At 42.1% G+C, this 27,000-nt stretch overlaps 1 protein-coding gene across 1 annotated transcript in view; it reads left to right on the top strand.

The window, feature by feature from the left end:
- B3GNT2 (UDP-GlcNAc:betaGal beta-1,3-N-acetylglucosaminyltransferase 2) overlaps positions 1 to 25,292 on the top strand; it is a 25,753-nt gene extending 461 nt beyond the window's left edge. Inside the window, exon 2 of the mRNA XM_039887038.1 lies at positions 22,761 to 25,292. Coding sequence (XP_039742972.1) covers positions 22,770 to 23,963 — 1,194 coding nt within the window. The 5' untranslated portion in view covers positions 22,761 to 22,769 and the 3' untranslated portion in view covers positions 23,964 to 25,292. The remainder of the gene's footprint in view (positions 1 to 22,760) is intronic.
- The last annotated feature ends 1,708 nt before the right edge of the window (positions 25,293 to 27,000 follow it).

The following is a 27,000-nucleotide window of genomic DNA, read 5'->3' as shown; positions in this document are numbered from 1 at the left end:
CCCAACCCAGTTTCTCGCGGGTTCCGGCTTCGTCCCAGCGTCCCAGGGGAGGAAACAGTCTCCAGGTGGCTCCTGCCGCATTTAGCGTCCCCCCTCCCGCTCCCTGCCACCTTCCTTACCTTAGAGGGAGAGGGTATGAAACCTGAGTCTTCGGAGCCTCTTGCCCCATTCCACACCCACCTCCTCGGGGCCTTGGGACATCCCTCCTTTCCGCTGCACCCCAACTTCCGGGGGAGCCGGCGCCGGGGTGATGCAGGCAATTGTAAGGAGTATGTGGGGTCGGGCGTCCTCTTCTGGGTAGCGCCGCTGTTTTGGGGAGGGGGCTCTGCGTGATTTCGCGCTCGCACCCCCTTGTCCCACACTCTCACTGCTGTGGTCTCCGGTGCCGCATGGGAAGATCAGGTGTTTTGTGAGCCCAAGAGCCTCCCCAGCCTCTCCCTACTCCCCAGCCTCCTGCCACTGCCACCTCAGGGTCCCCAAAGGCCAGTTTCTGCGAAACTTAGGGAGAACCTTTCACTTTGACCTCTAAAAAAAATCTTTCACGCTGTCCGCATTGAATGATTAACCAGGCTCCTTGCCCGAAACCTGGGAAGGGGGAAGGGTGGGTGCTGCGGGGAACGAGTCCAGCTGGCCTCTGCAAAATACCTCGCTGGGAAGGTGGGCGTGGGGCGCTCGGTGGGCAGTCCGCGGGCGCTGCGGGCGTCGGTCCTGGCGGCTGATCTCGGGCAGGAGGGAGGACCCTTCTGGAGGCCATAAAACCGAGTCACCTTAATTTCCAGATATTTTACACTCAGCTGGGTAGCTCCAGAACCCAGTCTCCCTATCAAGTGGGGGAGGAGCTACTGGGAGACTCTTCACGAGTGTCACAGCGTGAAAGCTCATCTCTGAAAATAATATATACATTTTAAACCTGGGTTGTAGAGGAGGCTCTCTCTCTCCTGCCCTAAACGTGGGGATGGTATATGTCGTTGCTCCTCTACTCCCCCATGGCCTGCTGAACCTCCCCAACTTCGTAGAACGATAGGTTAGATCAGTTATACCACATTCTCCCGACCCTCCCTTGTGGGAGCCTTGCCGTAGATTTCAGATTGTGAAGCCAGTTGGTGAATTATGGGTTCTACTTGTTAAAACAAAATTTTTCCAATGCCTTCTGGAGGTGATGGGATGGTTAACTGAGGTTGCCGACTGAGCCAGAACTGGGTCTAGTAAGGCGGGGACCCTAGCTGATCCCAATCCAAGGGCTCTGCAGCCGTCTCGTGGTTGCAACCCTGTAGGTCTTGACGGCTGACCCAAAGGCTGGGCGGTCACTTCTTCCCATTGTTCTGTTCTCACTTCTGTTTTTGTTTGTTTTGTTTTGAATAGGGGTTGTTAAGCTTGATGGAATTTAGAAGAGTGTTATAAAATCTCTCTGCTCTTAAATCAGATTAGATTTTAAGGCTAGGGAAGTGCAGGAGCCTTATAGAACTACTTGAGTAAACCTTTCCGGATGTCCAGCCTTTACAGATGTCTTTATCTTTAGATCTTCTGTTTGAAATTACTTTTTAAGTTTGGACTACTACTTTTTCACTTGGGAATCTCCCAACAGCAGGGGCTCACTGCTCTTCATTTAGTTTTTGTGTAGTTGATACATAAGGAGAATCCTAATTTTCTCTAAAAGTTTAAAGTTCCCATCTTCACTGTTCACTGGTCTAGTTCTCCCCAGCTACTGTTCAGTGACCTTGGGCAAGTTTATCATTCCAACTTTCTTTTCCATGTCTTTTCCACTGCCATTGGGGATGGCAATGTCTGCTCTACCAGATTGTTTTGGAAGACAAATAGGATAATGTTTGCCGAACTCCTCGCTCTGTGTTCTGGTGGTTAAGAAGTGGCGCTCATTGTGTAATCAGTACAGAAGTTCCTCTAGTCATCAACCTCCACCTAAACCAAAAACAGTAACCAGTATGGGAACCGTTTAGGTTTGTCTGAGACTGAAACCAACCAGATTTGGCAGATGCGTGTGAAGTTTTTGAAGTCCAAGGAGTAAGGTACTCTTTTGAGGAAAATAAACATAATATGCTTATAAAATTATGAATTGATTTTTTTCTAGGTTTCTGATGGAGGGCTAAGTATATAGATGGCTTGTAGTTGTGAAGATTTCCCTGTTTAAAAACACAATTCAGATTTCTCTAATTCTAAGATACTAAAGTTGCTAAAAATAGGAAAGTAGAACTGATAACTCATGGTTGATTTTTCACTGTATGGTTTCTTCAAATGTGTGGCTTTTTTTTTTTTTAAAATAAGAGTTACAATAGGAAATGAACGAGAATCCAAAAATTATTAATCATTTTGGTTTGTATGATGCATGTTGGTATAAAGCTAAGATGTTCTTGATAGTAATGTGTGGGGCTTTTTCAGCTGATGCAGGAATAAGAGAAAAGGTGACTCCTTTGTTTCTCAAACTTCGATACTTCAGGTTTTAGTGTTTTCTAGTAATGCTGGGGGGAAATAAAAAACAACACGTAATTTAGGGATGCTGACCCAGGGCTGTGGAAGTGCCTGAAGCACACTTTGTTCTTAACTTGCTGGGTCAGTGCTTTTAATTCTTTCTAACTTGCTTAATAGCCACAATATTTGACTCTATTACATTTGTGGTTTTTTTGACAGTTTTATTGGGTGGTTTGTTAAAGACTTTACAAATTTATAAATGCAAATGGCTACTTTTATAAACATTACAATTCTTGCATCTGGTGTAATATTTGATTATGTAATCAATCTATTGCAACACACCAGTGGTGGTAGGTACATAAATTACCAATAGTGAAAAAGTCTCATAAAAGGCCTTTTGGTCTTATGCATGCAGATGCTCAGGGAAAACTAAAGTCATTTCAATCAATTGCTTGGCATTTCTGGTGTATACAGAATGTTAACACATGAATTAAACTAGACTGACAGTTTTAAAGTTGGATTTCCTGGTTTGCATAATCTAAAGCACCAGGTAAAGACCATAGCACATACACCCAACAGGTGTGGATGCAGCTGCCCACCTCCCCGCCCCAGGTGGGATAACTGTTACTAAGTACTTGCCAAATATGTCTTCACATTGTAGGATGAATAAATTCTTCTCTCTGGAGAGGCAATTACTGTTTTAATAAGAGGTGTGTGTATGTGTGGGATAAGGCTTTGAGAGAATTGATGTAATGATTTCATCATCACAGGCTGGTGATGAGGTTTTGCTAGTCTGAACAAAGCTTGGGTGGGAAGGAAGGACTTGTTACTTGATGGAGAATTTATGAGAGAATATATGACATAATTACTTTACTGCTGGAAAATTTTATTTGTATGAGTTTTCTATTTTTATAACTCTGAGCTGAGATTTTGCACTCACTTGTGTTGCCCAATGTGAGTTTTATGCTTTTTGCCCATCAGCTTTGTCTTGCCTTAATTTTTGTAACAGAACTCAAACTTCTTTTGAGAGTTAGCATTGTTGATAAAATTATAACATATGTCTTAAAATATTTGGTATAATGTTAGCGTTAGGTATATCCATTGATAACTCTTAAGAAATTTGTTACATATTATTTTCTGTATCTATGAACATTCCCTTAGAGCAGGGTTTTAAATTGTTTTTATTCCGATGTGGCTACAAAGGGGAAATTCCCAGTAGCCAGGAAGTTGATACTTTCTACTTTTCATTCTAGGGCATTTAAAAATAGGTTTATCATTTCAATTCCTTCACTCTGGTGTGGTTAGAATGGATGTTTTTGCTTACCAGAATGTTTTTAAAAACTGATTATCCAAGAGAATCAATTCTAGGTTGTGGCCACGTTCTGTCGAGTGGTAGTGTGGTGCTTTAGTGGTTAAAAGTATGAACTTGGAGTCGATCAGATGAGGATTTTTTTTAAACTTGTGATATATAGCATACAGTGAAGTGCACTAATATTAAGTGTGCAGCTCATGAACATGTGTCCACTTACAATATCAAGAAGTAAATGTTTTCAGTAGCCCAGAAGGTGCCTGTGCTCCTTTCCAGTCAGTATTCACTTCCAGAAGGAACCATTCTGACTTATATCAACTTAGAAGTGACTCATATCATCTTAGATCGGTTTTGCCTGTTCTTGAACTTAATATAAGTGGAATTACGGAATCATACAGTGTGTCGTCTTCTGTGAAACAGACCTGGATTTGAATTTCATTTTGCCACTTAACTGTGTGACAAGTTATTTAACCTCTCTGAGCTTAAGTCTCCTCATTTGTGAAATGGGGGAGATAAAGCCCTATCTCAAATTTATTAAGAAAATTAAAGTAATAAAACATCGAAAACACCACTGTGTCTGACTTGCAGTTTCCTTGTCCTCCTTTTATTTCTTTAAAAAGATAATAAATAAGCAACTATGCTACTTCATCATAAAGTTATAGAGGTCTTTTATCGGAACTTAGAGGCCAAATCTTAAGTCAACACTTTGTTGATGTAGTAGCATTTAGCTTAAATAAGACATTATTTGTTTATAGTTTATCTCATTATTTTAAACTGACATTTCCTCTGTAAGTCATGAAATGATAGTCATTGAAATGTCCCATTCAGAGCTGATCGGTCACCTGTGTGATATGAACTAGTCTGCAGAAGAGTGCAATGATGACAACTAGTTTACACTCTATTATAAGTCCCATGCAAGTGCTCTGTAAGTGCTCTGGATGCCCAGAACAACATTTACTGCTTTATGTTTTGTGAAATAATTATTTCAGAAGTGAAAGCACAGGGCCAGTTGTTAATAGCATGCTCTGATAAACCATTTAAAATGTTTTCAACTTTTATAATCTTACTCGATAAGTGGTATTATGTATTCAATGGTCTTGTGTCCCCAGTGTTTTTGTGGTTTTACTGGATACTTTTTAAAGGGCCATTCTTTAAATGTATAACTTAGTAATTTGGCATTCTTTTCAAAAGGTTTTTCCCTTATGTTTATTTAGGGGGAAAAAAATCAAGATAAAGGAAAATAAAATTAATACCACCATCTCTTAACACTAACTACTGTTGGCTTGGTTTGGATCCTTCTAGTTGCTTTTCTCTGCTTCTGTACACTTCTAGAATGGGCTTTTAAAAGACCCACATTGCCAACACATAAGGCAAATTTAAAACAATTATGTGGTCCTGCCTACAGGGCAATGGGCTTTGAAGGCCTAGGTTCAAGTCCATCCTCACTCTGGCCCCTATTTGTGGCTGTACCATTACCAGGAGCGGTGAGCATGCAGTTACCAGAGGCTCCATCAGAGGGACCCCTAGCCAGATTACAGTAGTCCAGAGTGAAAAACCTGTCCTTGGAAACCCCTCTCCCACGGGCCCATACACCACAAGACTTCAAGATGATGTGTAATGAAATGGGAAGTTTGTTCACTTACCCTGCAATGATTGAACACTTAGTATATGCCTAGCAGTGTGCTTGGCTCCATGTGTATTCCTAGATGAGTCAGGCACAGTTCTTGCCCTCAAGGAGTTAGCATTCTGGTGGAAATTCTAACCAGGAACTGGTGAAAGAGTGCTCTAGTGGAGTAAGCAGAAGGCAGCAAGAAAGGCTTCCTGAGGAAGTGATGTTTGGGCTTAGCCTTCATAGGTGAATAAAATTTTTCAGAGGCAGAGAAAGAAGGGTGGGGCAGTTAGGCGATGGATGGTAGGCTTGTGGCAATGTGCCCAGGGAGACAGCAGGTAATCCCATATGTTTGGGATTACTTAGGAAGAGGTAATAGGACACAGTGCAGACTCAGGAAGAGGTTACTTAGGAAGAGGTAATAGGACACAGTGCAGACTCAGTGACTATGCAAAAAAGTGGCACTTGATAGTTATGGAGGTCGTGGGGAGCCCTGGAAAGTTCTTGTGGAAGGGATGTGGTGACATGTCTTGGTTAGGCTTCTGTTTAGGAAGATGAGCTTGAATCAGGGAGGTGAATGAGAAGCAGATGTGATCTCGGGCCTGGGTCATTTTATGGCCTCCTGATGGCGCTTCCTGCTTCCTTTTTGCCCCACAACAGTATATGCTCAGAAAGAAGCTGGAAGAATCTTTAAAAACTAAAATTACTTCACACATTTCTCTATTCAGAATCCTCCAGTGGCTCCTCATCTCCCTCAGAGTAAAGCCAAAGTTCTACCAGGTCCTTGATTCAATTAACTGTAGCCAAACTGGCCTCAGAGCTAGCTTGCCTCTGGCCTTTGTACTGGCTATTCCCTCTTCCTGGAATTGTCCTGCACCTTCTCCTGTCGCCTTTATGAGAAGAGAGGCCTTTTCTGATTGTCCTTATCCTTATCTCATGTACTCTTCTTTATATTTCATCTAAATACTTAATCAACCTTAGGAAAATCGACCACATAACTTTATTTTCATTGTCTGTTTTAAACACTGCTCCATTTAAGTAGGTACTTGATAATTGTCGAATTAAGTCACTTCATCAGTCTTGCTGGGGGAAAAACTGAGGGTCCAAAACAGGTCAGGGATGGTACAGGATTAAAGTGTGTGTGTGTATATGGGGTGGGGCGAGGGGGCGGGGAGGAGAGGGAGAGGGTAAGGGAGAGAGAGAGAGATTGAGATTTATTTGAAAGGGAGTCAGACATAAAAAGACTTTCATGGTGGGCGAGCCAGGATTTGGAAGGCAATTCAGGGAGGTGTGGAGGAGGCGAGCTACATATACAAGTAGGTTGGGGCATCGTTTAACATTCGAGATGTTGGAGGCTGTAGTGGTGTCTAAGACAGTCCAGGGGACAAGAGTGTGGGGTGAGGGAAGACCCAGTAATAGACTTGAGCCTGGAACTGCCAAGATTCAAGAGAACCAGGAAGAGACAGGTTAGAGGGTGGTCTTGAACTTGGACTTCGGGTAGAGGTGACTAGCAGGGTATTAGGTGCTTGGGGAAGTCAGGAGAGGCCAGACAGAGACTGTAAAGATTCTGGAGGGTAGAGGGGATTGGGAAGGTGAAAGCAAGACAAAGGGGCATGACTTTTTCAGGAAGCTGGAGAAGGGAAAGGGGGAGCCTATAGAGCCACTGGAGAGGGAGAACTTTGAGGTGGAGGAGAAAGTGGAGATTGCCACTGGTAGAAGACCCAGGGGAGCAGAAAGAGCCGTCTTGTGGGGACTGTTACTTTCTGAAAAGGGATAGTTGGTCCATGTGGACAACTCGAAGCAGATTTAGATTTCGGTCCCAGGGCTGACTTCAAATAGCTTTGTCACCATGGAAACCACTTAACTTCCTTCCCTCCCTCCACCCCATCTTTCCCACAAAATACTAGGAAAAAACCTGCACAGCCAACCTCACATATTGATTGTTTGAATCCAATGCAGTCATGAATATGAAAGTATTAGCACTCCAGTAAGGTTATTTTTATGGATTATAAACTTGCTATATAAACTGGCTTATAATTTGTGTTTCAGAATTCTGTTGTTTATTTTCTTTGAAAAGTTCTCTCACATCCACATACTTCTCTGAAGTGCTTCTTTTTTGAGTCCTGATCAGGGAGTGACACAATTGTGTTTAAAAAACAAAACCCTTCCAGTTTGGCTTTAGATTGTTGAGTAGGAAGCCTGGTAATGTTTCAGAATCAAAGATATTTTTGTCTAGCCTTGAAAGGGTCAAATCGGGTTTGTTACAAATACCATCATTTCTAAATATTTAACCTTTGGAACGAATAAGATATATTTTACATGTATTATTTTGTGGCTGAATTTGACACTTGTTTGTTCATAAGGAACTTTGTAGCTTTTATTATTTAAGTAAGTGAGATGCAGCCGTTTAATATTCCTCCATCACATAAGGAATTGTTTTCTTCAAGTGAACTTAAAATACCTCTCATACTCCTATTTTTAACTGAATGTTTCTCTCTCGTATTTTTTTCTTTAAAGTTCTGATGGATCCTCTTAAAAATAATCTCTTGATAATGAAAATTTTCAAATAACTACAGACACAGAGAGTGATATAATGAAGCCTTAGGTGGCCATCGCTGGTTTCATCATGATGGCTTCTCTTTTTTCATCCGTACCCCACACGTGACTTGACTAGGAGGTTGTATAGGCCCCGCCCCCAGAGTTGGGAGCAAGTCCATGCTGACTCCAGGTGTGGGAGTCATCAGTGTAGAGATAGTAGAAGCTGTGAGAGTGATTGGACCCCAGGGGGAGGGAGAAGTAGGCAGAGGGTGGAAACCCAATACAGGGAGACACAGGGATTGCTGTGCCTACGGTATGTGAAGGTGACATTCACAAACATATTTAAAATTAGGTGACTTAAACTGCTTGGTAAAAGAGGCCCAATTTCTAAGCTGCTCAGTAGTGTGTCCATATATTGAACATATGTGTTCTCTTTTATTTTGGCGAAATAAATTTTTCTTGGCACATGGCCAGAGAAATCGATGTTACTATTTCATCTCTTCTTTAAATATGTAGACATAAGTCTTGTTTGAACAGCCCCTACCTTTAATATAACATTTGGGTAAAAGGCCAAAATATCATTGATTTGAGGCTATATATTTTAAATTCGTATGACTTATTTTTATATTTTACAAAACAACTTAAAAACAGTGGTTGGCAAGCACCTCTCTGTAACTTGTTGAAGTTTAACATTTGAGAAAGGAATCCAGGAAATGGGAGCTGGGGGAGAGGGGACACCATTTTTCTTGTTTGATGCCTCATTCTGAAGTTGCCACCCCAGGGTCACTTGTCATGAGAAGGTTCTCTTCTGGGAGGAGGATGGTCCCTGACTGGAGCAGAGGTGGCTTCCCAGGGGAGTTCAATTTAATTGGATACACAGAGTGTGTAGGGAGCAGTGCCTGGTGCTCAGTGGTGGGGTGCCTCTGTCCTGCCGCCCTCAGGGATGAAGAGAGTAGGACCTGGTTCACCGGAAACTATTCCATCTGAGGAACATTGCCAGGGCTGGGGTGGGTTCCGCATAACTAGTTCTTGGTACTCCTTTGGGAGGCTCCAGTTTGGGGGCACTCCCGAGTATAAGGAGGCAAGATTAAATACAGTGCACTGAAGGAAGTGAGGAGGAGGGAGCAGGATTTGTACCTGGGCCTTCAAGGATAAAGATAGGATTGAGAAGCAAGAAAATGGACATTTCAGGCTAGGAGAAGCCACATGAGCAAGGGTGTGTGGGTGGGGAGGACAGCAGTTGTTCTTAAGGGGTACTGATGCCCATGAGGACTCCAGGAAGGGATTGGCAGCCCAGATCTAGGATCATATCTTTGTGAGAGAGCTTAATGAGTATGGGGATGCCTACCTCCCCTCCACCCTGGCTGTGCCAACCATGCAGTTCATGCCTGTCTTCAAGTTTGGCAGCAGATGGGATGGACTTGCAGGCTGGGAGTGGTCCTCTGCTTTCCCAGGTCTTGTCCCCCTCCCTGCACTCTCCATCTTGGAGAACTTCAGACAAGTTTTTGGAAGCAGTTTACCTATCTGTAAAATGAAGATACCTCAGTAACCACTTCACAGGACTGTGTGTCTAGTTGGGTCCTTAGCATGTTTTCTGGCACATGGACAAACCCTCTGTGAGTGGCTGAGGGCTGGTGTGCATTTGTTAATTCGTCTAGTTGCTAAAAGTGCCCCTGATGTCTCCGCTCCATTTCTTCATTTCTTGTCTTTTCCCCCCTCCCCCAAGGTATTAGACCTGTTGAGTGATTTCGATGCAACATTATTTAAATCTCTGCACATGCCAAGTCTGCACAACGTTCTGTGATTTTCATGCATGTTTTTAGGGAGTGAATCAGGCAGTTATCTCAAGGCTGCTCCTCTCAGGGACTCCAAACGGTCGGTTGGGAGTCCTGGAGCCCGAGATGCGGTGCCTAATGCTCCATGGTGTCTCCTTCAGTGTCACTGAGGGCAAGTGCTCTTCACTGGACACTTTCATCCTAACAGCCAAGAAACTGAGACTTCCCAAGGCAATTTATTATCTTATATATATTAAAAAAGAAAAACAATAACATTATCATTAATTTAAATATTTATTGAAGTTATGAAAGAAGGCTAATTTTAATATGCTATATATAGTCCCAACTTATCGAGTGTTCAAACAGTGTTTTCTTGATTTTGGGAGGTTATATTTTTATTTTGGAAGGAAGACAAATGTAAATGTTTATTTTTCAGGAAATTGTTGGAGATGCTCTCAAACTCTGCATTTCATGGGGACAGGAATTGCCAACTATAATAGAGTAGGGAAGAACAGTGGTTGATTTGAGAGAGTTGGTAGAGCACTTGTTGGAAGTGACATAGATGAATCCCTATGCCAGGGAAAGTCTCTATGCCCAAGTGCTTAACATAAAGTTTTAACATCTAAAATTTCTACTTCTGTTTGTGATCAATTATCACAACTCATGGAATTAAGTCGTGAGGAATGATGTAATTTTGAAAGTCAATCTTAAAACTTTGAGGACAGGCAATTTTTATTTTAGTTCAATTAGTCTTTAATTCAATTTTTTAAAATGCATTTTACTATGTAAAATGACAGTAATCTCTTTTCCAGTACCTATATTCAAATGTTCTTTCTTAGTTGATTTCACCAGCTCTTCTCTACCTGTCTCTAGAGCCGCAAGTAGCCCACATAGCAGGTACCAGATTACCTCCTCCCCTCCCTATCTCTTTACAGCCAGATTGCCAAGCCATGTCTGATGGCCTATTTATTTCCAGGAGCATTTAAACAAGGTCAGTTTGATAACGTGGTTTATATAATGGGATTCTGTTTCTCATCCAGTACTTTAATTTATGCTTATGCATTTTTATTATTTTTTCGTTTTAATTTTTAATTGCCTTCTTCATCCCCTCCCCCATTCCTTGGGCCTATGTTTGTTTACAGATTTATTTAATTATATGAGACTGTTTCCTGAGATGTTTTTAGGTTCTGGACTGCATTGAGCCAGCCTCAGGTAATGCTGTCCAGACGGGTGAGAGGGTGAGGCACTGAGGGGACAGCACAGGAATTGGAAAAAGCTGATAACCCTTATGAAGAGGGGTCACCTGGATTGACAACTAGACAGCCAGGTTTCAGGGAGGGTGTTCTGTGGAGCACCTGGAAATATAGGGCCTGTGTGTGAAATTATTAAATAGTGATTTATTTAGAGCAGTGTAAAAGACTCTTGAACAAAAAGTTCAAAGAATAAAAATTTTCCTTTAGTTAGTCCTCATTCCTTTACTCATCCTCCCCCCTTTTATGTCTTTACTATCCTCACACTTTATTGGCTGATAAATTGTTTGAGTGGCAGACACCAGAGATACAGAGATGAATATGGCCCAGCCCCCGCCCTAGAGGCCCACATGTCCTGTTGGTGTGTCAGACCTGTTAACTACAGGGTGTGATAAGTCAGGTGAATGTGTGTGTGAGGTGAAACAGCAGGGTGGAAGTAATAAAAACACACCCACCCAGTGGGAGGGATCAGGGAAGGTGCCATGGGAGATGGTGCTGGGGCAATGGGCCTTTTTGGTTTTTATATTGCAGCCTAGAATTGAAGCTGTAGACTGCCAAGAAAAGACTTTGTCACTAATAATAAATTTCATTGCTGGACTCACGGTCCTGGTTCTCCTCTCTGTGGGAGACCTCACCCTTGAGCCAAGGCTCTGTGCCTCGGTTTCCTCTTCTGTAAACGAGGAAGTTGGAGTAGAGGAGCTATAAGGCCCTGGTAAAGAAATTCTTGCAGCTTCTTTCTGGTAATGAAACTGCCATATGTTCTGTGTGTGGAATGTGTGTACATGTTTTAGAAAACAAGAGGGCGAGATGGTTCAGTTTGTGGCCATCGGTTATTTTTCCATCACCTTTCTGACACAGGCTGATGACCCTTCCTCTCAGACAGGAGAGCTGGGCTGCAGGCCACCTCTGCACTAACTAATCTGTAGCAGATCGTAGGACTGCCTGGGTTCTCTTCACTTTAGGCTGTGGTGCCTGAAGGGAGAAGAATGAAAGGCAGCATTTTCTCTGTATAGACTGCTCTGACAAAAGAGTTTGCCTGGGTGGTTTGTAATTAGGCCAATTTAAGCCTCTGCCAATCTCTCATTCTTGAGTGTGGATAAATACCTAACACACCTCTGCAGGAACTCCACCCATGGTAGAGAAGGTGCCTGTGTTTCCAGACGGGGATCGCTGGGCACCTCAAACCAGTGAACAGTTCCCAACTGTGGTTTGGTTTACATTATTCCTTTCTCATGCTGATTTAAAAAAAAAAAAAAAATCAGAATTGATGGCATCTTCTGGGTATCCACAAAATGCAGTAATTTTAGTTCCTAAATTATTATTTTTTTAATTCCTCATTTATTTTTATTTGAGGACTCTTGAAATCCTCTTTGAGTGACAATGTTGTATGGTAAAAAGAGTAAGAGCTTAGACTTTGGGGTCAGGGTCCAGGGTCCAAGTGCTGACTCCACAGGGATTAGCTCTGTGACCTCAGACTAATTGCTTCACATTTTTGAGCTCATGAAGATTAAATGAGATAAGAACATCCTGACATAGAAAAATAGGCAAAAGGCATGCGGAGTAGGAAAATAAGGAAGGACATAAATGAAAAGACGCGTAAATTAAAACAGGGACATGTCCTTTTTTCATAAAGATTAAAAGAAAGACAGTGTCCACGTTAGATGTAGATGGCTTCATGCTCTTGGGTATAGAGTGAGAGGCTTATAATCAGTCTGGCCTTTCTTTTTGACAGGGAAATGGAAGGGGAGGGGGACAATTTGATTATATACTAAATGACTTTTAAAATTTGAGTTCTCTGTAATTTTTCCAAAGGAAATATAAGACAATGGAAAAGGACATATATATGAGGTAGTGCATCAGTTTTTGTTTTGTTTTTTTTTCAATTATAGGGAAAATCAGAAACTCATGGGTTAGTGATTGGTAAACCGACCAAATACTTGTACTCTGTCGGACTTACATTTGAGATCTGACAACAGAAGACAAACTACTCAGATCGTGTTCTTTTCTGCTTGTGAACTGAACCTGCTTTACAGAAGTTAAATCTCAGTGAACACAACAGGAGCATCTAATTTGGAGTTCTTCATTTTCCCTGTATTTCATATTCCCTTGTAATTTATTCCATTTTCTTTTCTTTTTTTAAGTCGAGGGGCTGTAAAGAAAACGCATTCCTACAATTTCTCCAGTAGCATTTAAGTGAGATGCAGACACGGCTCATCTTCTTGTTAGTGGAAAGACCCTGGGCCCACCAGCGCCCACCTCCCCTTTTTAGTGTGGTGTCAGAACTCATCTGCCCACAAATTAGCTGTGTCCTTCTTTACCTGCAGACACTCTGCCCCCACCCCATCTCTTGCCTGCTCCGCATCTCCCTACATTTCTGAAATCTACTGTGTTTCAGGCGCCACTCAGGTCCTTCCTCATCCCCTGCTATCGACTAATAGACTGTCATGTATTTATTGACTATCTGCCAATTCGATATACGTGACCCATGTTTTAGACCCTTTTCTCCTAACTCCAGACTCAAATGAAAATACTTGTGGTTGGAGATGACTTCGAGTTAGCGATATAGAGATCTACAACTTGTGTCGGTTTCTGATTTTTGCCTCTGATTTCCAAATCCATCCTTTGTTGCCTGATCTGTGAAAATGAATCGGGACCCTACAAGTATTTTTCCTTTGCCTTCTGTTAAGTTGAGGGCTCTGAAGAGAACTTGGCAGGAGGGAGAGATTTTCCTTCCTGGTTCCCCGGGTATCGAGTATTTGTGCCTCCAGGCTCCCGGAGCACCTGCTTCTGTCCCTGCACTACTAGGAGTCTGTGAGGCACAGCTTTCTCTAGCCTTTGGCTGTTCCGTGCTTGGTCCAGCTCTGGCGACGGTGGTGGAATGGGGGGTCTTTGCCCAGCCCAGGTCACTGCTTCCTTGCACTCCTCTCCTCAGCCCTCACGTGTGTGTACATTGTGGGCCCCATCATCCTGGCCATCTAGTGAGCTGGCCACCCAATATTTGTCCAGAGCAGTAGCCCTGACATGCTGAGCTCCTGCAGAGGGAGTTCTCTCCAGTTCCCAGTTCCAGCAGTGCCCTGACCTGCTGTGTGCATGACTTCCTCTGCACCCTCATTCCCTCTGCTCACCCACCCAGCAGGTTCAGCTCACCTGCATTCCCAGGGTTTGTTTCCTGTAGCCTTCCCGATGGGGACACTGTGTTCCAGGCTTTGTGCCTGCATCCCAGAGGGTTGCCGCTGCTTTCCTGGTGGGTGGCCCATCTCTGGCCTGTGCACTCAGGGACTTTTTTGCCATCCATGCCTACTTCGGTAAGCTCTGAATGCCTCTTCTACATTTGTCTTTTTTTGGGTATTTTTCATCTGCTGTTGGGTACCTGTTAGCATTCCAGTCCATCTCTACAGTTACTCAGTTATCATATTCCTTATACTAAACTTCCCTTGTGTAAATTACTGTGTGGTTTTGCCTCTTGGTTGGACCCAGACTGAAATATATCCCATGTAACCCAACTGAGCAAACAGAAGGATGAATCAGAGGGAAATCTTCTAGGGATTTCTCTGAGGGCTTGTTGAGAGCCTGACAGACTACACTTGTTTGTGAATAGGTCCTGGATCTTGGAGTGGAAACACTTAACCAAGCCATAGCCACTTACAGACTCCTAGCAAAGGCCTTCAAAACATGGTATGCTCCCCAGAAAGGGACTACCTGCATTGCAGGTAGAAAAATGATTTTCCACCTTTGTTAAGTTTTACATCTGTGCTAGGGGCCTGCCTGCCTTTAGGCATGTTCACCCTGTCCCTGTACTGTCATGGCCTTGGTGGGGGTAACAATTGCTGGAGGTCCTCCCCGCCAAAGGAGGCATGGATGCCCCATTTTGGGATGGAGTAGAGGAGGGGTTGGCTTGGAGCACGGATGGAATCCTCACCTGGAAGCACTACCGAATTCCCCTACACCTGCCTTCCCGCACCCAGGGCGTGCTCAATCAAAACACGCCCACGTGTGCTGCCTTTGGTGGGTCTGGGGCTGACCGTGGGAAATGAGGGGCTGGGCTGTATTTCCCGCTCCAGTTGAGCTCTTCAAATCTTGCCCCTACCCTTTGAGTCCAATACGGACTCGCTACTTCTGAAACTCTTTATCTCTCCTAACCCTAGAAAATTCTTCAAATTTTTTTCTATTGTACTTTAGTACTTAAAAAAAGTGAGACAGTTTTTATATGTGTCATTTACCAGCACACATATAAGTGATTTTCCAGTGTCATCTATTTGGGGAAAGGTATGTATGTTTAATTCAATTTCTAATGAACACCTCACTATATTCAATGAACTTGACCATATGACCAAAATGTCTGTTCAGCAAATGCTGAATGGGTCTCAAGTGCTGCGTGCTAGGGTAATGACGGTATAGTGTGAAGACCTTGATTGTGGAAGATGCCAAGGTGTCAGCCAGCATGACCAGACATGGATGCTCTAACTCCTCCGAGGTGGGTGCTTCAACCCGGAGGTGACACAAGCTAATTTGAAAGGAGTAGCAGCTCTCCAGGGAGGCATAGAAGATGGCAGAGAGAAGCTGGGATTTTCTGGAACAGCTGTGGTTAGAGGTTAAAGTGTATATGGAGTAAAGTGGAGATGGGGGACGTTGTCAAGAGGTGGTATGAAGGAAGGCACAAATCATCATAAGAGGCCTTGGTTGGGACCAGAAGGGCATATGAGTGAGAAAACTGGAAGAATTAGGCTGGTGTTCAGGCCAGGGTCTATGCTTGGGCAGGAAATATCTTAGAAGAGGGAAATAAGGATGAGGCCCTGAGCGTGAGCTCTGGCAGTGGCGAAGAGAGGAGTTCAGAAGACAACACACAGTTACAGTTAGGCTTTGAGGGAGCAGGAGCATGTTGTGGTGGTCTGACCAAACTCGGGGAGCAGAATGAGCAGGGGTTGCACGTACGGGGGAATGAAGACTGAGTGGTTAGGGAATAGGGCATATTTGGGAGGATGGTAGGAGGCGTAGCCAGTAACAGAGCAGAATAGAATAGAGGAAAGGTGAGGAGCAGTGCAAGTGACCTTCCTTGGAGGAGAAAACACAAGACTCTGCTCCTGGTTGGATGTGGAAAGCGGGGAGAAGAAACGCATCAAGATCATGATGGGGTGTGCACCCAGGTGCCTGGGAAGTTGATTCATTGCAAATGGGGGCCCAGGAAGAGGGACTCTGCAAAGCTCAAATCTGGAGGTCGCTGGATCAACTTGTGATCTTCCTGGAGGTGATGTTGAAGGCTGTGGATAGATGGGCTTCTACAAAGTAAATTTGTAAAAGAGGCAATGAATGACAAGACTTGAGAAGCGTGCTTTTAATTTTGTACTTGGTGGAGGAGTCAAACTTCTGAAGGAGGACTAGTGAATGCCCATTTCATGGTAGACAGCAAACTGGTGTGTAGGTTTTACCATCTTCATTTTACAAATGAGGCAACTGCAGCTCAGAGAGGTCAAGCAGCTTGCCTTAGGTCACATAGCTAGTAGGTAGCATAAACAGTTTAACTTCGGGCTATCTAACTCCAGATGCGAGAGCGACTTTCCAAAGTGAAAATGAATCTGGGACATCTCCATCTTCAAACATCTACCTGCTCTGTTTTTTAATTACATAATCTTTACACTGAAGATCTAGAATTCTTGTCAGTTTTACTAAAGGCACAGGCAAGATGGCTTCTGGCAGGATTAATGCCCTGTTGTTTGCTAAATTTTCTTCTTTCCTTCTCCCTATTTGAAAGTTCTGTATGTGTTTATTTGAAGAATGAACTTAGTGATCGATTTTATTTTAAATGATAAATATCATTTGAGGAAATCAGCCATGCTGGGCTTTGGGAGAATTAATCAATGGGGACCAGAAATGTCCTGCCAGACACTTTGAGGTATAATGTTGCCTGTGGGGATATGTAAGTGAATAGATTTATTACATGTCCTTTTCCCTTTTGATCTTGAACATGAAGGGTACTACTAGTGACTATGAACCAAATTCCTTGCATTCACCAAGACTTAACAGACCAGAAAGCAGAACAAGGTACATGTTCTCGCTTTATACAGCCTCTAAATGAGGTTGTGGGTGCAGTCCTGGGGCTCCCTTGCCGCAGCCTGGGCAAGAACCCAGACCAGGCATCTTTTTCCTATTAAGAAACAAGGTCTAGGTATGGCCCAGCCCTTCTGGTTCATATGAGTTGCTTCACTCACACCTTTATCCCACCGTCTGCCTTGAGTGCTAGAAGCTGTTCTCTCCCCCAGAACCACTTAGTTGCAAGCTGTCCCTGTCTCTGTTCACCTGAGCAGAACCTGGAGAGGGCTGGCAAGGGCCAGGCAACAGATGGAAGCAGCTTGGGAGGAGAGGATTGAGGAAAGCCATGCTCGCCAGGCTCCCGGAGGGTGGGAGAGAGCAGGGGCCAGGCAGAATCCTGTACAAGTTCTCCGAAGAGTAAACACATTTCCCCTGCCCCCGTGATATGGCAGTGGGCTTAGGCTCTTTCCCTCTGAGGATTTGTGTGTCTGGTTTGTGCAGAAGCGTGCGCAGGAAGCAGGACCGTGTGGACACAGGCTGCTAGCTCAGGCTCCTGGAGTTGAATCAGGAGCTCGGATTTTCAGCCTCCTTGCCTCAACCTGACTGGACGTGGGGTGGCTGGTCATTTTATTTCATCATTACAACAAGAAGGTACTGCCCTTCTTTTATCCTTAGAGGAGAGTATAGGGTAGTCTCAGGCACAAGTTCTGGATTGGGCCTGGGTATGGTTGCTGGTTTTATCCCTGACTAGCTATTGGTGACCACCTCCCTAACTTGCTGCAGCCCTTTCAAGGGGTGATTGTCAATCCCTGACTCAGTTTTGTGAGAATGAGTACTCATGGCTGTCGGTGGCCACATGGAAATGCCTTCTGGCTAGCACTTTGCTTCAGTGTTTATAGGGCTTTCAGAACTGGAGGGATGAACCTTTTAGGACTGTCCTCTTCCTTGCTTCCCAGCCTAATGTCCATGAATGAAACATTGGGATTGTTTGGACTGCATGCTGGGAAACGAAATGAGGTATGTGAGGTGTTTTGCCCAGAGTTTGGCCTGTAGAGTAGTCATTCAATAAATGTTACTTATGGTACCACCCTGCCTTTCATATCTGATTTTGACTCATGATAGTTTTTGTAGGTTAAAAAAGTCTAAAGCTTTAAAATATTTAATACTTTTAAAGAACATTAACCACTGAAAATAAGACTTGTGTCCCTTTAGTTCCTTTAGTCATAAAATCCTGTGTGGCAGCATTCACTTGCATCACGGTTTAAAGCTCAGACTCTGGGGCTGAACTGCTTGAGTTTAAATCCTGGCTCTGCCGTTTACTAGCTGCGTGACTTTGGGCAAGTTTAAATCGCCTCTCTGTATCTGCCCTATAGAATTGCCAATGCCTGGCAGGTACTTAAGAATTTATTAAAATAAAGCAGATGTTATTCATATTTTACTATTATTTTTAGGAGTCCTTTCTAATAAATGACTTCAGGCAGACAGCACAGGCCCAAGGAAAGGCGTGCAGGTGATGTAGGGATGGATGTGGCAGGGCCTCTGCTGAACACTGCAGGTTCAGTACAGCGATGGAGTGTCTGCGGGGCTGTGAGGCCATGACACAGGCTAGTGATGTGGGCGTCAGGAATTTTGTGTGTTGTGCTTCCACCTCCATCCCTGGCAGTCTAGATGTGTGTGGTAAAGGCTGTTCAAGGAGAGAGAGTTGGAGTAGCAGCATTAAAGAATATTAAAATAACCTATAATCCTAGCATCCTGATTAAACCAGTTGTGTTTTTCTGTGGTATTTTATCTGGATTTTCACATAGTTTCAGCTTAGATTCTGTACTGTTTTGTAATCTGTTTACAGCCAACAAATATGTTTTTCTGTCTCTGTCTTGTATTTCTAAATGTTGTAGTTGGAAAGTAAAGGAGGAAGTTGTTTTTCACTAAATAAAATGAACTGAAGTGTTTTAGAAATTTCACAATTGTTCAGTCCCTGTCGAGGAGACTTTACTCCCAAGCACAAGGTGAAAAGCTAAAGTCGTTTACATGGGATTTCCTACTATTCCTCTTGGAGTAAAAATTCCGTGTTTCACAGTGAGGGTTGTATAACATCTTCCCAGCGTTGGGGGAAGTTTTCTTATTCAGATTCTTTTTAAGCAATGTAACTTCCTGCTCAAAAAAGGACACGGAATTGGTTTTATGTCTGCAATGAGAATAGTTAGTCAGCTATTTTTCCCACAGATATTTTTATGGGGGAGGTCACTGCTTTATCCTCCTTTCCATGAACTTTGTTTTGTTATAAGAGTCTGCCAAAAGCCAAGTTCTCATGTGAGGGACTGTGCCCAGTTCACAAAGGAAAGATGACATTTAAATCTGATGGACAGTACAGTTGAGAATCGTGGTTTTCCCATCCTTCCTCTTAGGTTGCTTGGGAAGAAATGCCCTTTAAGAAGGAGTGGTAAGAATTAGTCCCAGATGCATGTTTGGAGATTTAGAAAAGGAAGACTGGGCCGTTCTCAGAAGTGGGGCTGGAAGCTACTAGGCGTTCTCATTTCCTTTTCTTTGGTGAGTCTTGGAAACTTCATAGGCTTCATGACCCTGTGCCTTGGGTCTTTTCCGTTTCGAGCCAGCCCTTGAGACTTCACTGTTGACCTGGATGAGCCTTGTGGGAAAAGGAGGAGATCCAAAGAGCCCTGGGTTGGAAACCAGATGGCTGTGCCATCTCAGCCTTGTCACTGAACACAGGTGTAACATTTAGGCAGCTCAGTTGACCACCCTCCCACCCCCACCTACTCCCCGACTCCGTTTTTCTTACTTGCCTCTCACCTTCCCTAAGGGGGCACAAGTGACAAGTGGGCAGGAAAAAGCTTTGCAGACTGGAATCCTTGAGCAAACATAGGTGCGGATGGTGTTCCTTTGTGAGCTGCAAAAAACCCTGTCTTGACTGAGATGATGGGAGGCTCTGGCTGGGTCTTGGTTGTAGAAATAAAAGCCGGAATTGCGGTGGATGAAGTTGGAAACCTTGGCCAGGGTTGGCAAGCCCAATATTTTCCTCAGAGTATTCCCAAAAGAAGGTTTGGCGCTTTCCATGATAGAAACTTCAAACCATTTCTTCAGATACTCATAGCCCTGCCCCATAACCTAGATACATAACTGGCTCATTTATCGGGAATCATCTCACACATTATTTACCCTGAATCTTTTCCTAGCAAAATTAACTTAGAGGTTCACAGTAAAGTACTGTGTGTCCCTTTTTTTCTTATTTAAGATGTCCTCTTTTACTCCAGATATTTTGGTAAGTCTACTGATAATTCATATTCCTTATCTGAGCTGAAAATTTCTGCCAAGTAGTTAGCTGTTCACAGTGTGTGCTGTTTTCTTCCTGAGTGCACTTGCACATCTTTTTTTTCTCATTGTGGTCTTTATCTGTTCACCTTCACACCTTTCTTTGTTGCCTTTTCAGCCTGTTCACAAACATGAAGGGTCCAAGATCTTAGAGAGCAGAGATACTGGGTCAAGTGATGCTTTAGCTTTAGGAGAGTTATCCCAATTTAGAGAGAAAAGTGTTTTGTCTAAAATCTGGAAGCCAAAATTAAGAAAAGCTTAAAACTATCTATGACTGATTTTCTAAAAAGATGACTAATGCTTTTAACTGTATGAAATAACCATGCAAATACATTCTAAGTGTCCAGTTGAGCTCTCGTGACCTTGCAAATAAGCCTATAGCAAAGAAATTTAGTTTGCCAAAGGTGTACTGGACTTAGACCTTCCCCTTGCTTATGAGATTTTCCCAAAAGCTTCTTTGAAAGGAGCTGACCTAAGTAGAGTATGGACCCTAGACTTAGGTGTAGAAATTTTGAATTATTCAGGTTGCGTGTGACTTGGGGCCCTTTAAAACTGTAATCAAGGAGTAAGAAATGTCTTGGTTTTTTTACTACCTTCCGTGGAGGAAGTTTAAGAAAGCTCTTTCTTGGTAGCTCAGTGGTGGGATCTTGAGGAGTAGAGATGAGTAGTGGTGGAGAAACGAGGGGAGAAATGGGGTAGAAATGGGTGACTGTTCTTAGGTGAGCTGAGGGTACCCATATAACTTTGTCATCAGCCGTGTTCTTTAAATGTGCAAAGGCTTTGTGGGGTGGGGCCATGTGGTAGGGACTAATTTTTAAAAATCATCTTTTACTTACATGTCCATAACCAAAGCTATTTAGCCGTGGTAAATACAAGCAACTAGATTAGGATCTACTAAACAGGTTTTAAGAGACACAGAGTAGCTTGTGGATTCCCATGTATTAATCTGGGCTGTCCAACATGTAATAACTTCATAGCATTCTCAGCATGGCATATACTTCTACCTTGGGACTATTTGTTAAAATCCAGTGAACTTAAAAATTATCTTATTAAAAAAAACAACAACAAGGTAACCACCACTTGTGATTAAAAAATAGTTATACAACTTTGTTCTAGAGGTCAAAGGTGAGTGGCTCCTGTTTGATGTGGTGGCCTTGGAACCTCATTGCTTTAGCTGGGATTTCAGCTCTGCCTTTAACACAGTTTCCTCTTTAAATCTGTTTCCTGAGGTATAAAATGGGAGTAAAAGTAGCAATACCTACTTCATAGGCTCACTGTATCAAGTGAGATATAGCACAGTGCCTGCAACCTCATACTACTTTGGGATTCTTTTCTAAGGATAAAGTCTCAGTCATAGAATTAATCTGAAAAGAAAATTCTTTACAGTGTATTGCCATTTAGGGGGTTGTTCTTTTACAGGTTATCCATCTCAATAATGTTAGAACTCTGGAGTTACATCCCCAGCAAACCATGTCATTACTCTTTCTTTATTCTTCTGTTGCCTACAGCCTGAAATCTGTCCTTGGCCTTTGATATTTCACTAAAATGTCATTTTATTTCTCTTTTCCTTTTTGCTACAAACAACAGAGATCTTAAGTATACTCTTTGAATTTTAACAAATGTATACACCCATGAAAGTCTAATCCTGATCAAGACATGATACGTAGTATATATCTGTACCTTAAGAAGTTCTGTCTTGCCCCTCTCCAGTCAAGACCTCCACTCCTATCGCCTTCAGATTTCTAGGGCCTAGATTAATTTTACCTTCTTTAAACCTAATGTAAATGGAATTTGAGGTTCATCTTTCACTCATAATGTGCTCCTGTTGCTAATAGCAAGAGTTTCCTTTTTATTGATGGGGGTTATTCCATTGTGTGAATGTAGCACAGTTCGGTAAGCAGTTCTTCTGTTGATGGTATTTGTGGTGTTCTGTTTTTGGCTATTAGGATAAAGCTGGTGTGAGTCTTTTCATGTTATCTCTGAATACTTGTGTGGTTAATGGCCTCTCCATCTCCTACCCCGGCAACCCTGGTCAAGTGTCTTAATCTCTCTGCCCTGGTTTTCTAATCTGTGAAATGGTGAGTTGGGAAACAGTTCAGGGTTGGGACCACCATTTTCTTTTAAAAAATGAAATAGAATAAAATAAAAAACTTAGAGTGAATTACATGGAACTGCAAACATTGTAACACATATAAATATAATTAGATGTGTGTGCACATGTGTGTAATGGGTCGCAATGGAAAATGTAGTTATTATTATGCATTGTGGGCAAATCAGTTTGCAACACACTAATTTGTGTACATGCTTGTAAGCAAGGAAGTGGGACACTTGTGAGGTTATTTAGTAAGTACACATCTCTCAGCCTCACTGCTAACAACCACTTATATACCGCTCTAAACCACGATTCCGAGCTAGATTAAGATGCAGAGGCAAGTGGCACGTGAGCAAATGAAGATTAGTAATTATCCAATTAATACAATGCCTCCTCCCTTTTATTCCAGATATGAGAAATGAGTGTTGGACGTCGAAGAATAAAGTTGTTGGGTATCCTGATGATGGTAAATGTCTTCATTTATTTGATTGTGGAAGTCTCCAAAAACAGTAACCAAGAAAAAAATGGAAAGGGGGAAGTAATTATACCCAAGGAAAAGTTCTGGAAGACATCTGACCTTCCCGTGGCATATTGGAACCGAGAACAAGAAAAGCTGAATAGGCGGTACAACCCCATTTTGAACATGTTGGCTAACCAGACTGGGGAAGTGTACGGGTTTTCCAATGTAAGCCATTTGAATTACTGTGAACCAGACCTGAGGGTCACATCAGTAGTTTCAGATTTCAGCAATTTGCCAGACAGATTTAAAGACTTCCTGCTATATTTGAGATGTCGAAACTATTCCTTGCTTATAGACCAACCTGGTAAGTGTGCAAAGAAACCCTTCTTACTGCTAGCGATTAAGTCCCTCACTCCACACTTCGCTAGAAGGCAGGCAATTCGGGAATCTTGGGGCAGAGAAACCCATGTGGGGAACCAGACAGTGGTGCGAGTCTTCTTACTGGGCCAGACGCCCCCAGAGGACAACCATCCTGATCTTTCAGATATGCTGAAATTTGAGAGTGAGAAGCACCAAGACATTCTTATGTGGAACTACAGAGACACTTTCTTCAACTTATCTCTGAAAGAAGTGCTCTTTCTCAGGTGGGTGAGCACTTCCTGCCCAGACGCTGAGTTCATTTTCAAGGGCGATGATGATGTCTTTGTGAACACCCATCATATCCTGAATTACTTGAATAGCTTATCCAAGAACAAAGCCAAAGATTTGTTTATAGGTGATGTGATCCACAATGCTGGACCCCATCGGGATAAGAAACTGAAGTACTACATCCCAGAAGTCGTTTACACTGGCGTCTACCCACCTTATGCGGGGGGAGGTGGATTCCTCTACTCGGGCCACTTGGCTCTGCGGCTGTACAATATAACTGACCAGGTCCTTCTCTACCCCATTGATGACGTTTATACTGGAATGTGCCTTCAGAAACTCGGCCTCGTTCCAGAGAAACACAAAGGCTTCAAGACATTTGATATAGAAGAAAAGAAAAGAAATAACATTTGTTCCTATCTAGATTTGATGTTAGTACATAGTAGAAAACCTCAAGAGATGATTGATATTTGGTCTCGGTTGCAAAATGCTCATTTAAGTTGCTAAAATGTATACAAACTAAAGTTTGCATAGAAAGGCATATCTTGAATAGTTCCCATGTTGTGTTCTCTCATTAGAGGTAATTTCTATGCTAAATCATCAAAATTGCCTTCATAAGTATAGTATCCATATGAGGGCCTCCAAACCCTTTTCAATGTGTGGTATTTTCTGAAGATGAAAAGCAGATCATAATTTTTTAAGGAGGATATGGCAGGACAATTGGTTCTTATTCTTTCTACTGGCTGGTGGTCATCATTTTCTAATTTGTTTCCCCTTCTCATCTGAAAAAATAAGTTTCTGGAATTTTACCATTTTAAGTTATTTTTGTTTTGCCCTCGTACTATTCCTACTTTCCATTATAATGAGTGAATTGTCTGCAATTTAGGTGTTTATAAACCTTTTGGCCACAAAGAATTTGTTATACATTACTCAGAGGTTTTTGTGAAATGGAATTAAATTAATTTTTATGAAATTTGGACACATTTTTAAAATTGTCTAGAAAAACTGACTTCTGTTGAAATTTCCTGCCACCCCAACAGTATTTTCTTATTAATCTAATCAGTTAATTTTGTGAAATGAGGATCACTGTGACATTTATCCAGTTTATCTTGTGATCTTACAGTCATAATAAGGAGATTATGACACAAGAACATAATGACTGTTCTTTGGTTTGCTGGGTGGTATCATAATAATTCTCTGTTTTTAGTATTTGAAAATAATGAATATGATTTCATAATGGCCAACTGAAGATTGAATTGACCGTGGCAGTCATATCATGTTTATGATTTTTTAAGGTGGACCAGGAAAAGCATATGTAACTTTTGAACTTTACGTGAAAAGATCAGACTTGCAAATCTTTTCATGAGTGGTTTGTCAGCCTAAAACTTTGGGATTCTATTCTCGCCATATTTTCACATGTTGCTTATACAGAATTATTCTAAGTAGTGACTGCTTTCCTGTCTGGGTGTAGAAGTGCCTGTGTTTTTATTTATTGTTCAGATCAATGACCAAAACATTTTCTTAAATATATTTTGTGTAATATTTTATTTGTATACAGTGTTGTTGATGGAATATTTAACTAGAGCATGATATTTTAAATGTTAAGGTGTAACATATGTTAAATAAAGCTGTTACTTTTGAATTTTAAAATTCATTTTTTGGGGGGCCGTTAGCTGCTAGAGTTGACAAAATTCTGCCAAACCATTACTTATATATACCATCTTGTAACATGCTTTCCTGAAAATTTTTTTGTGTTTATAGAGTTGAGGATTCTTACCAGATGTGATACTGGGGACTGTAAGAAGATGGAAAAAAATAAAGTTACTTTATTTTTAATTGTCATGTGTGATGTGTAATAATCTATTATCTCTTTTTGGTTTTTGTATTTGATTACATTTTACCCAAAGAGGCCATTTCCACCCCTAGAAACTATGATAGTAATATTGAACTATAATTTTTTCCTCTGTCTCAATGGATCATCTATCTTTGCATTTAAAATTCTTAAGTGTTTTCCCACTTAGAGTCTTTAAAAAGGAATGTGAATATTTATGCTTCTATTTTCAGTGAGTATAAAAATTTTAATTGGGAAATGGAGCAGCATCTTGAGGACTATATTGTCCTAAGCCATGTGTCCATTTTGGGGTTTGTATCCACAGCGGTGAAATACAGAGGCAGCCATGACCACTCAAATTTCTTACCGAGACTCATGTTGAGAAGAAATTGCTAATGGTCAATTAAAAACACATAGACATTTGATGAAGCTCAAACAACAGATTAGGATTGGTGTAGTGAGAACATTTAGCAGACTGTCCTCTCTTACTGAGAATGTCAAGGGCATATATGAGCAAGTGTGAGAACACAGATACTTAATGTGGATTTGAAGATGGTTATAAGCTTGGTCCTTCTAAAGGTTTCATATGCCTGCATCTGACCTCTCTACTCCGGTGGTTGCAAGCACATCTCCTAGAGAGAAACGCATTACCACATTAGGTTTAGAGAAGAATAACGAAACTTTAAGAACATTCAGAACATTCGCTGGTAATTGGTTCACAATTTGCATGCGTCTGTGTAACATGACCCTGCATTTTCAAGTAATAGATTTTTCCTCTGAGGGCAATTTCTTTAATTTTTTCTTCTAAGGAATTCACTGATATTTCAAGTTTGCAGAGAAAGATGAAATGTAGCAGGTTTTGAAATAAAGTTTGGAGGACCATGAGGGCCTTGTGTGAGCCTCCAGCTGACATATGCCATTGTTCGAGAACATAAGTCTTTGATGTTGTTGATGTTTGGTGGGTGAGATGATCTCTGGACCTCCTTGGCAGTTCACTGTTGTGAGCCATCAACACTGGTCACTGACCTTATGGGCATTTCAGCAAAGGGATACTAGATTTTAGAACTTTATATGTGCTTGGGCTCAGTCATGGTACTGACTGATCCTTAAATCCATGAAACTCTTGGTACCCATGAGATGGCTTCTTCTGTGACCCTCCATCTCGTGAATGTAAGCATCACAGTAAATTCATTCTTTCAGAACTGCTGAATAATTAAGGCCTCAGTGAAAACTGACATTTGGACTTTTTTTTTGTGGATTCTCCCAAGTCATGTCGATTTTGAATTTGAAGGTCAAAAAGACTGAGTAAGCATTGCCAGAGTTTGGACTTTTCATAAACCTGACCAGGCCTTAAGAGAATAAGGATGAAAGACCAAAATGTCTCATTTCCATCCCTGACCCTGGTTTTACTCATCTCCATTCTTGAGTCAAGGGAGAATGGAAAAGAAGGGCAGGGAGTTGGGGGAATACTTCGAGTCATCCTTGGAAGTTGAATCCAGAATGAAAAGCACCCAAAGTGTGACTGTCTCCTGCTATTCTACCTGTGATAATGGTCTGGAATAGTTGATGTTCTGGATCATCTTGACCCCCTCATGCAGAAAGGGAACATACATTTATTAAGGCAAAGGATGACTTATTTTCAATTCCACAGAAGCCAAAATGAATGAAGCCTTTACTTGGATTAAAAGTTAACTTTTCTGTGATTTGCCTTCT

Source organism: Pteropus medius, unplaced genomic scaffold (genome assembly GCF_902729225.1).
Source record: "Pteropus medius unplaced genomic scaffold, Ma_sr-lr_union100, whole genome shotgun sequence".
NCBI lineage: Eukaryota > Metazoa > Chordata > Mammalia > Chiroptera > Pteropodidae > Pteropus > Pteropus medius.
Note: the sequence above shows the minus strand (reverse complement) of the source record. Positions and strands in the feature narration are given on the sequence as shown.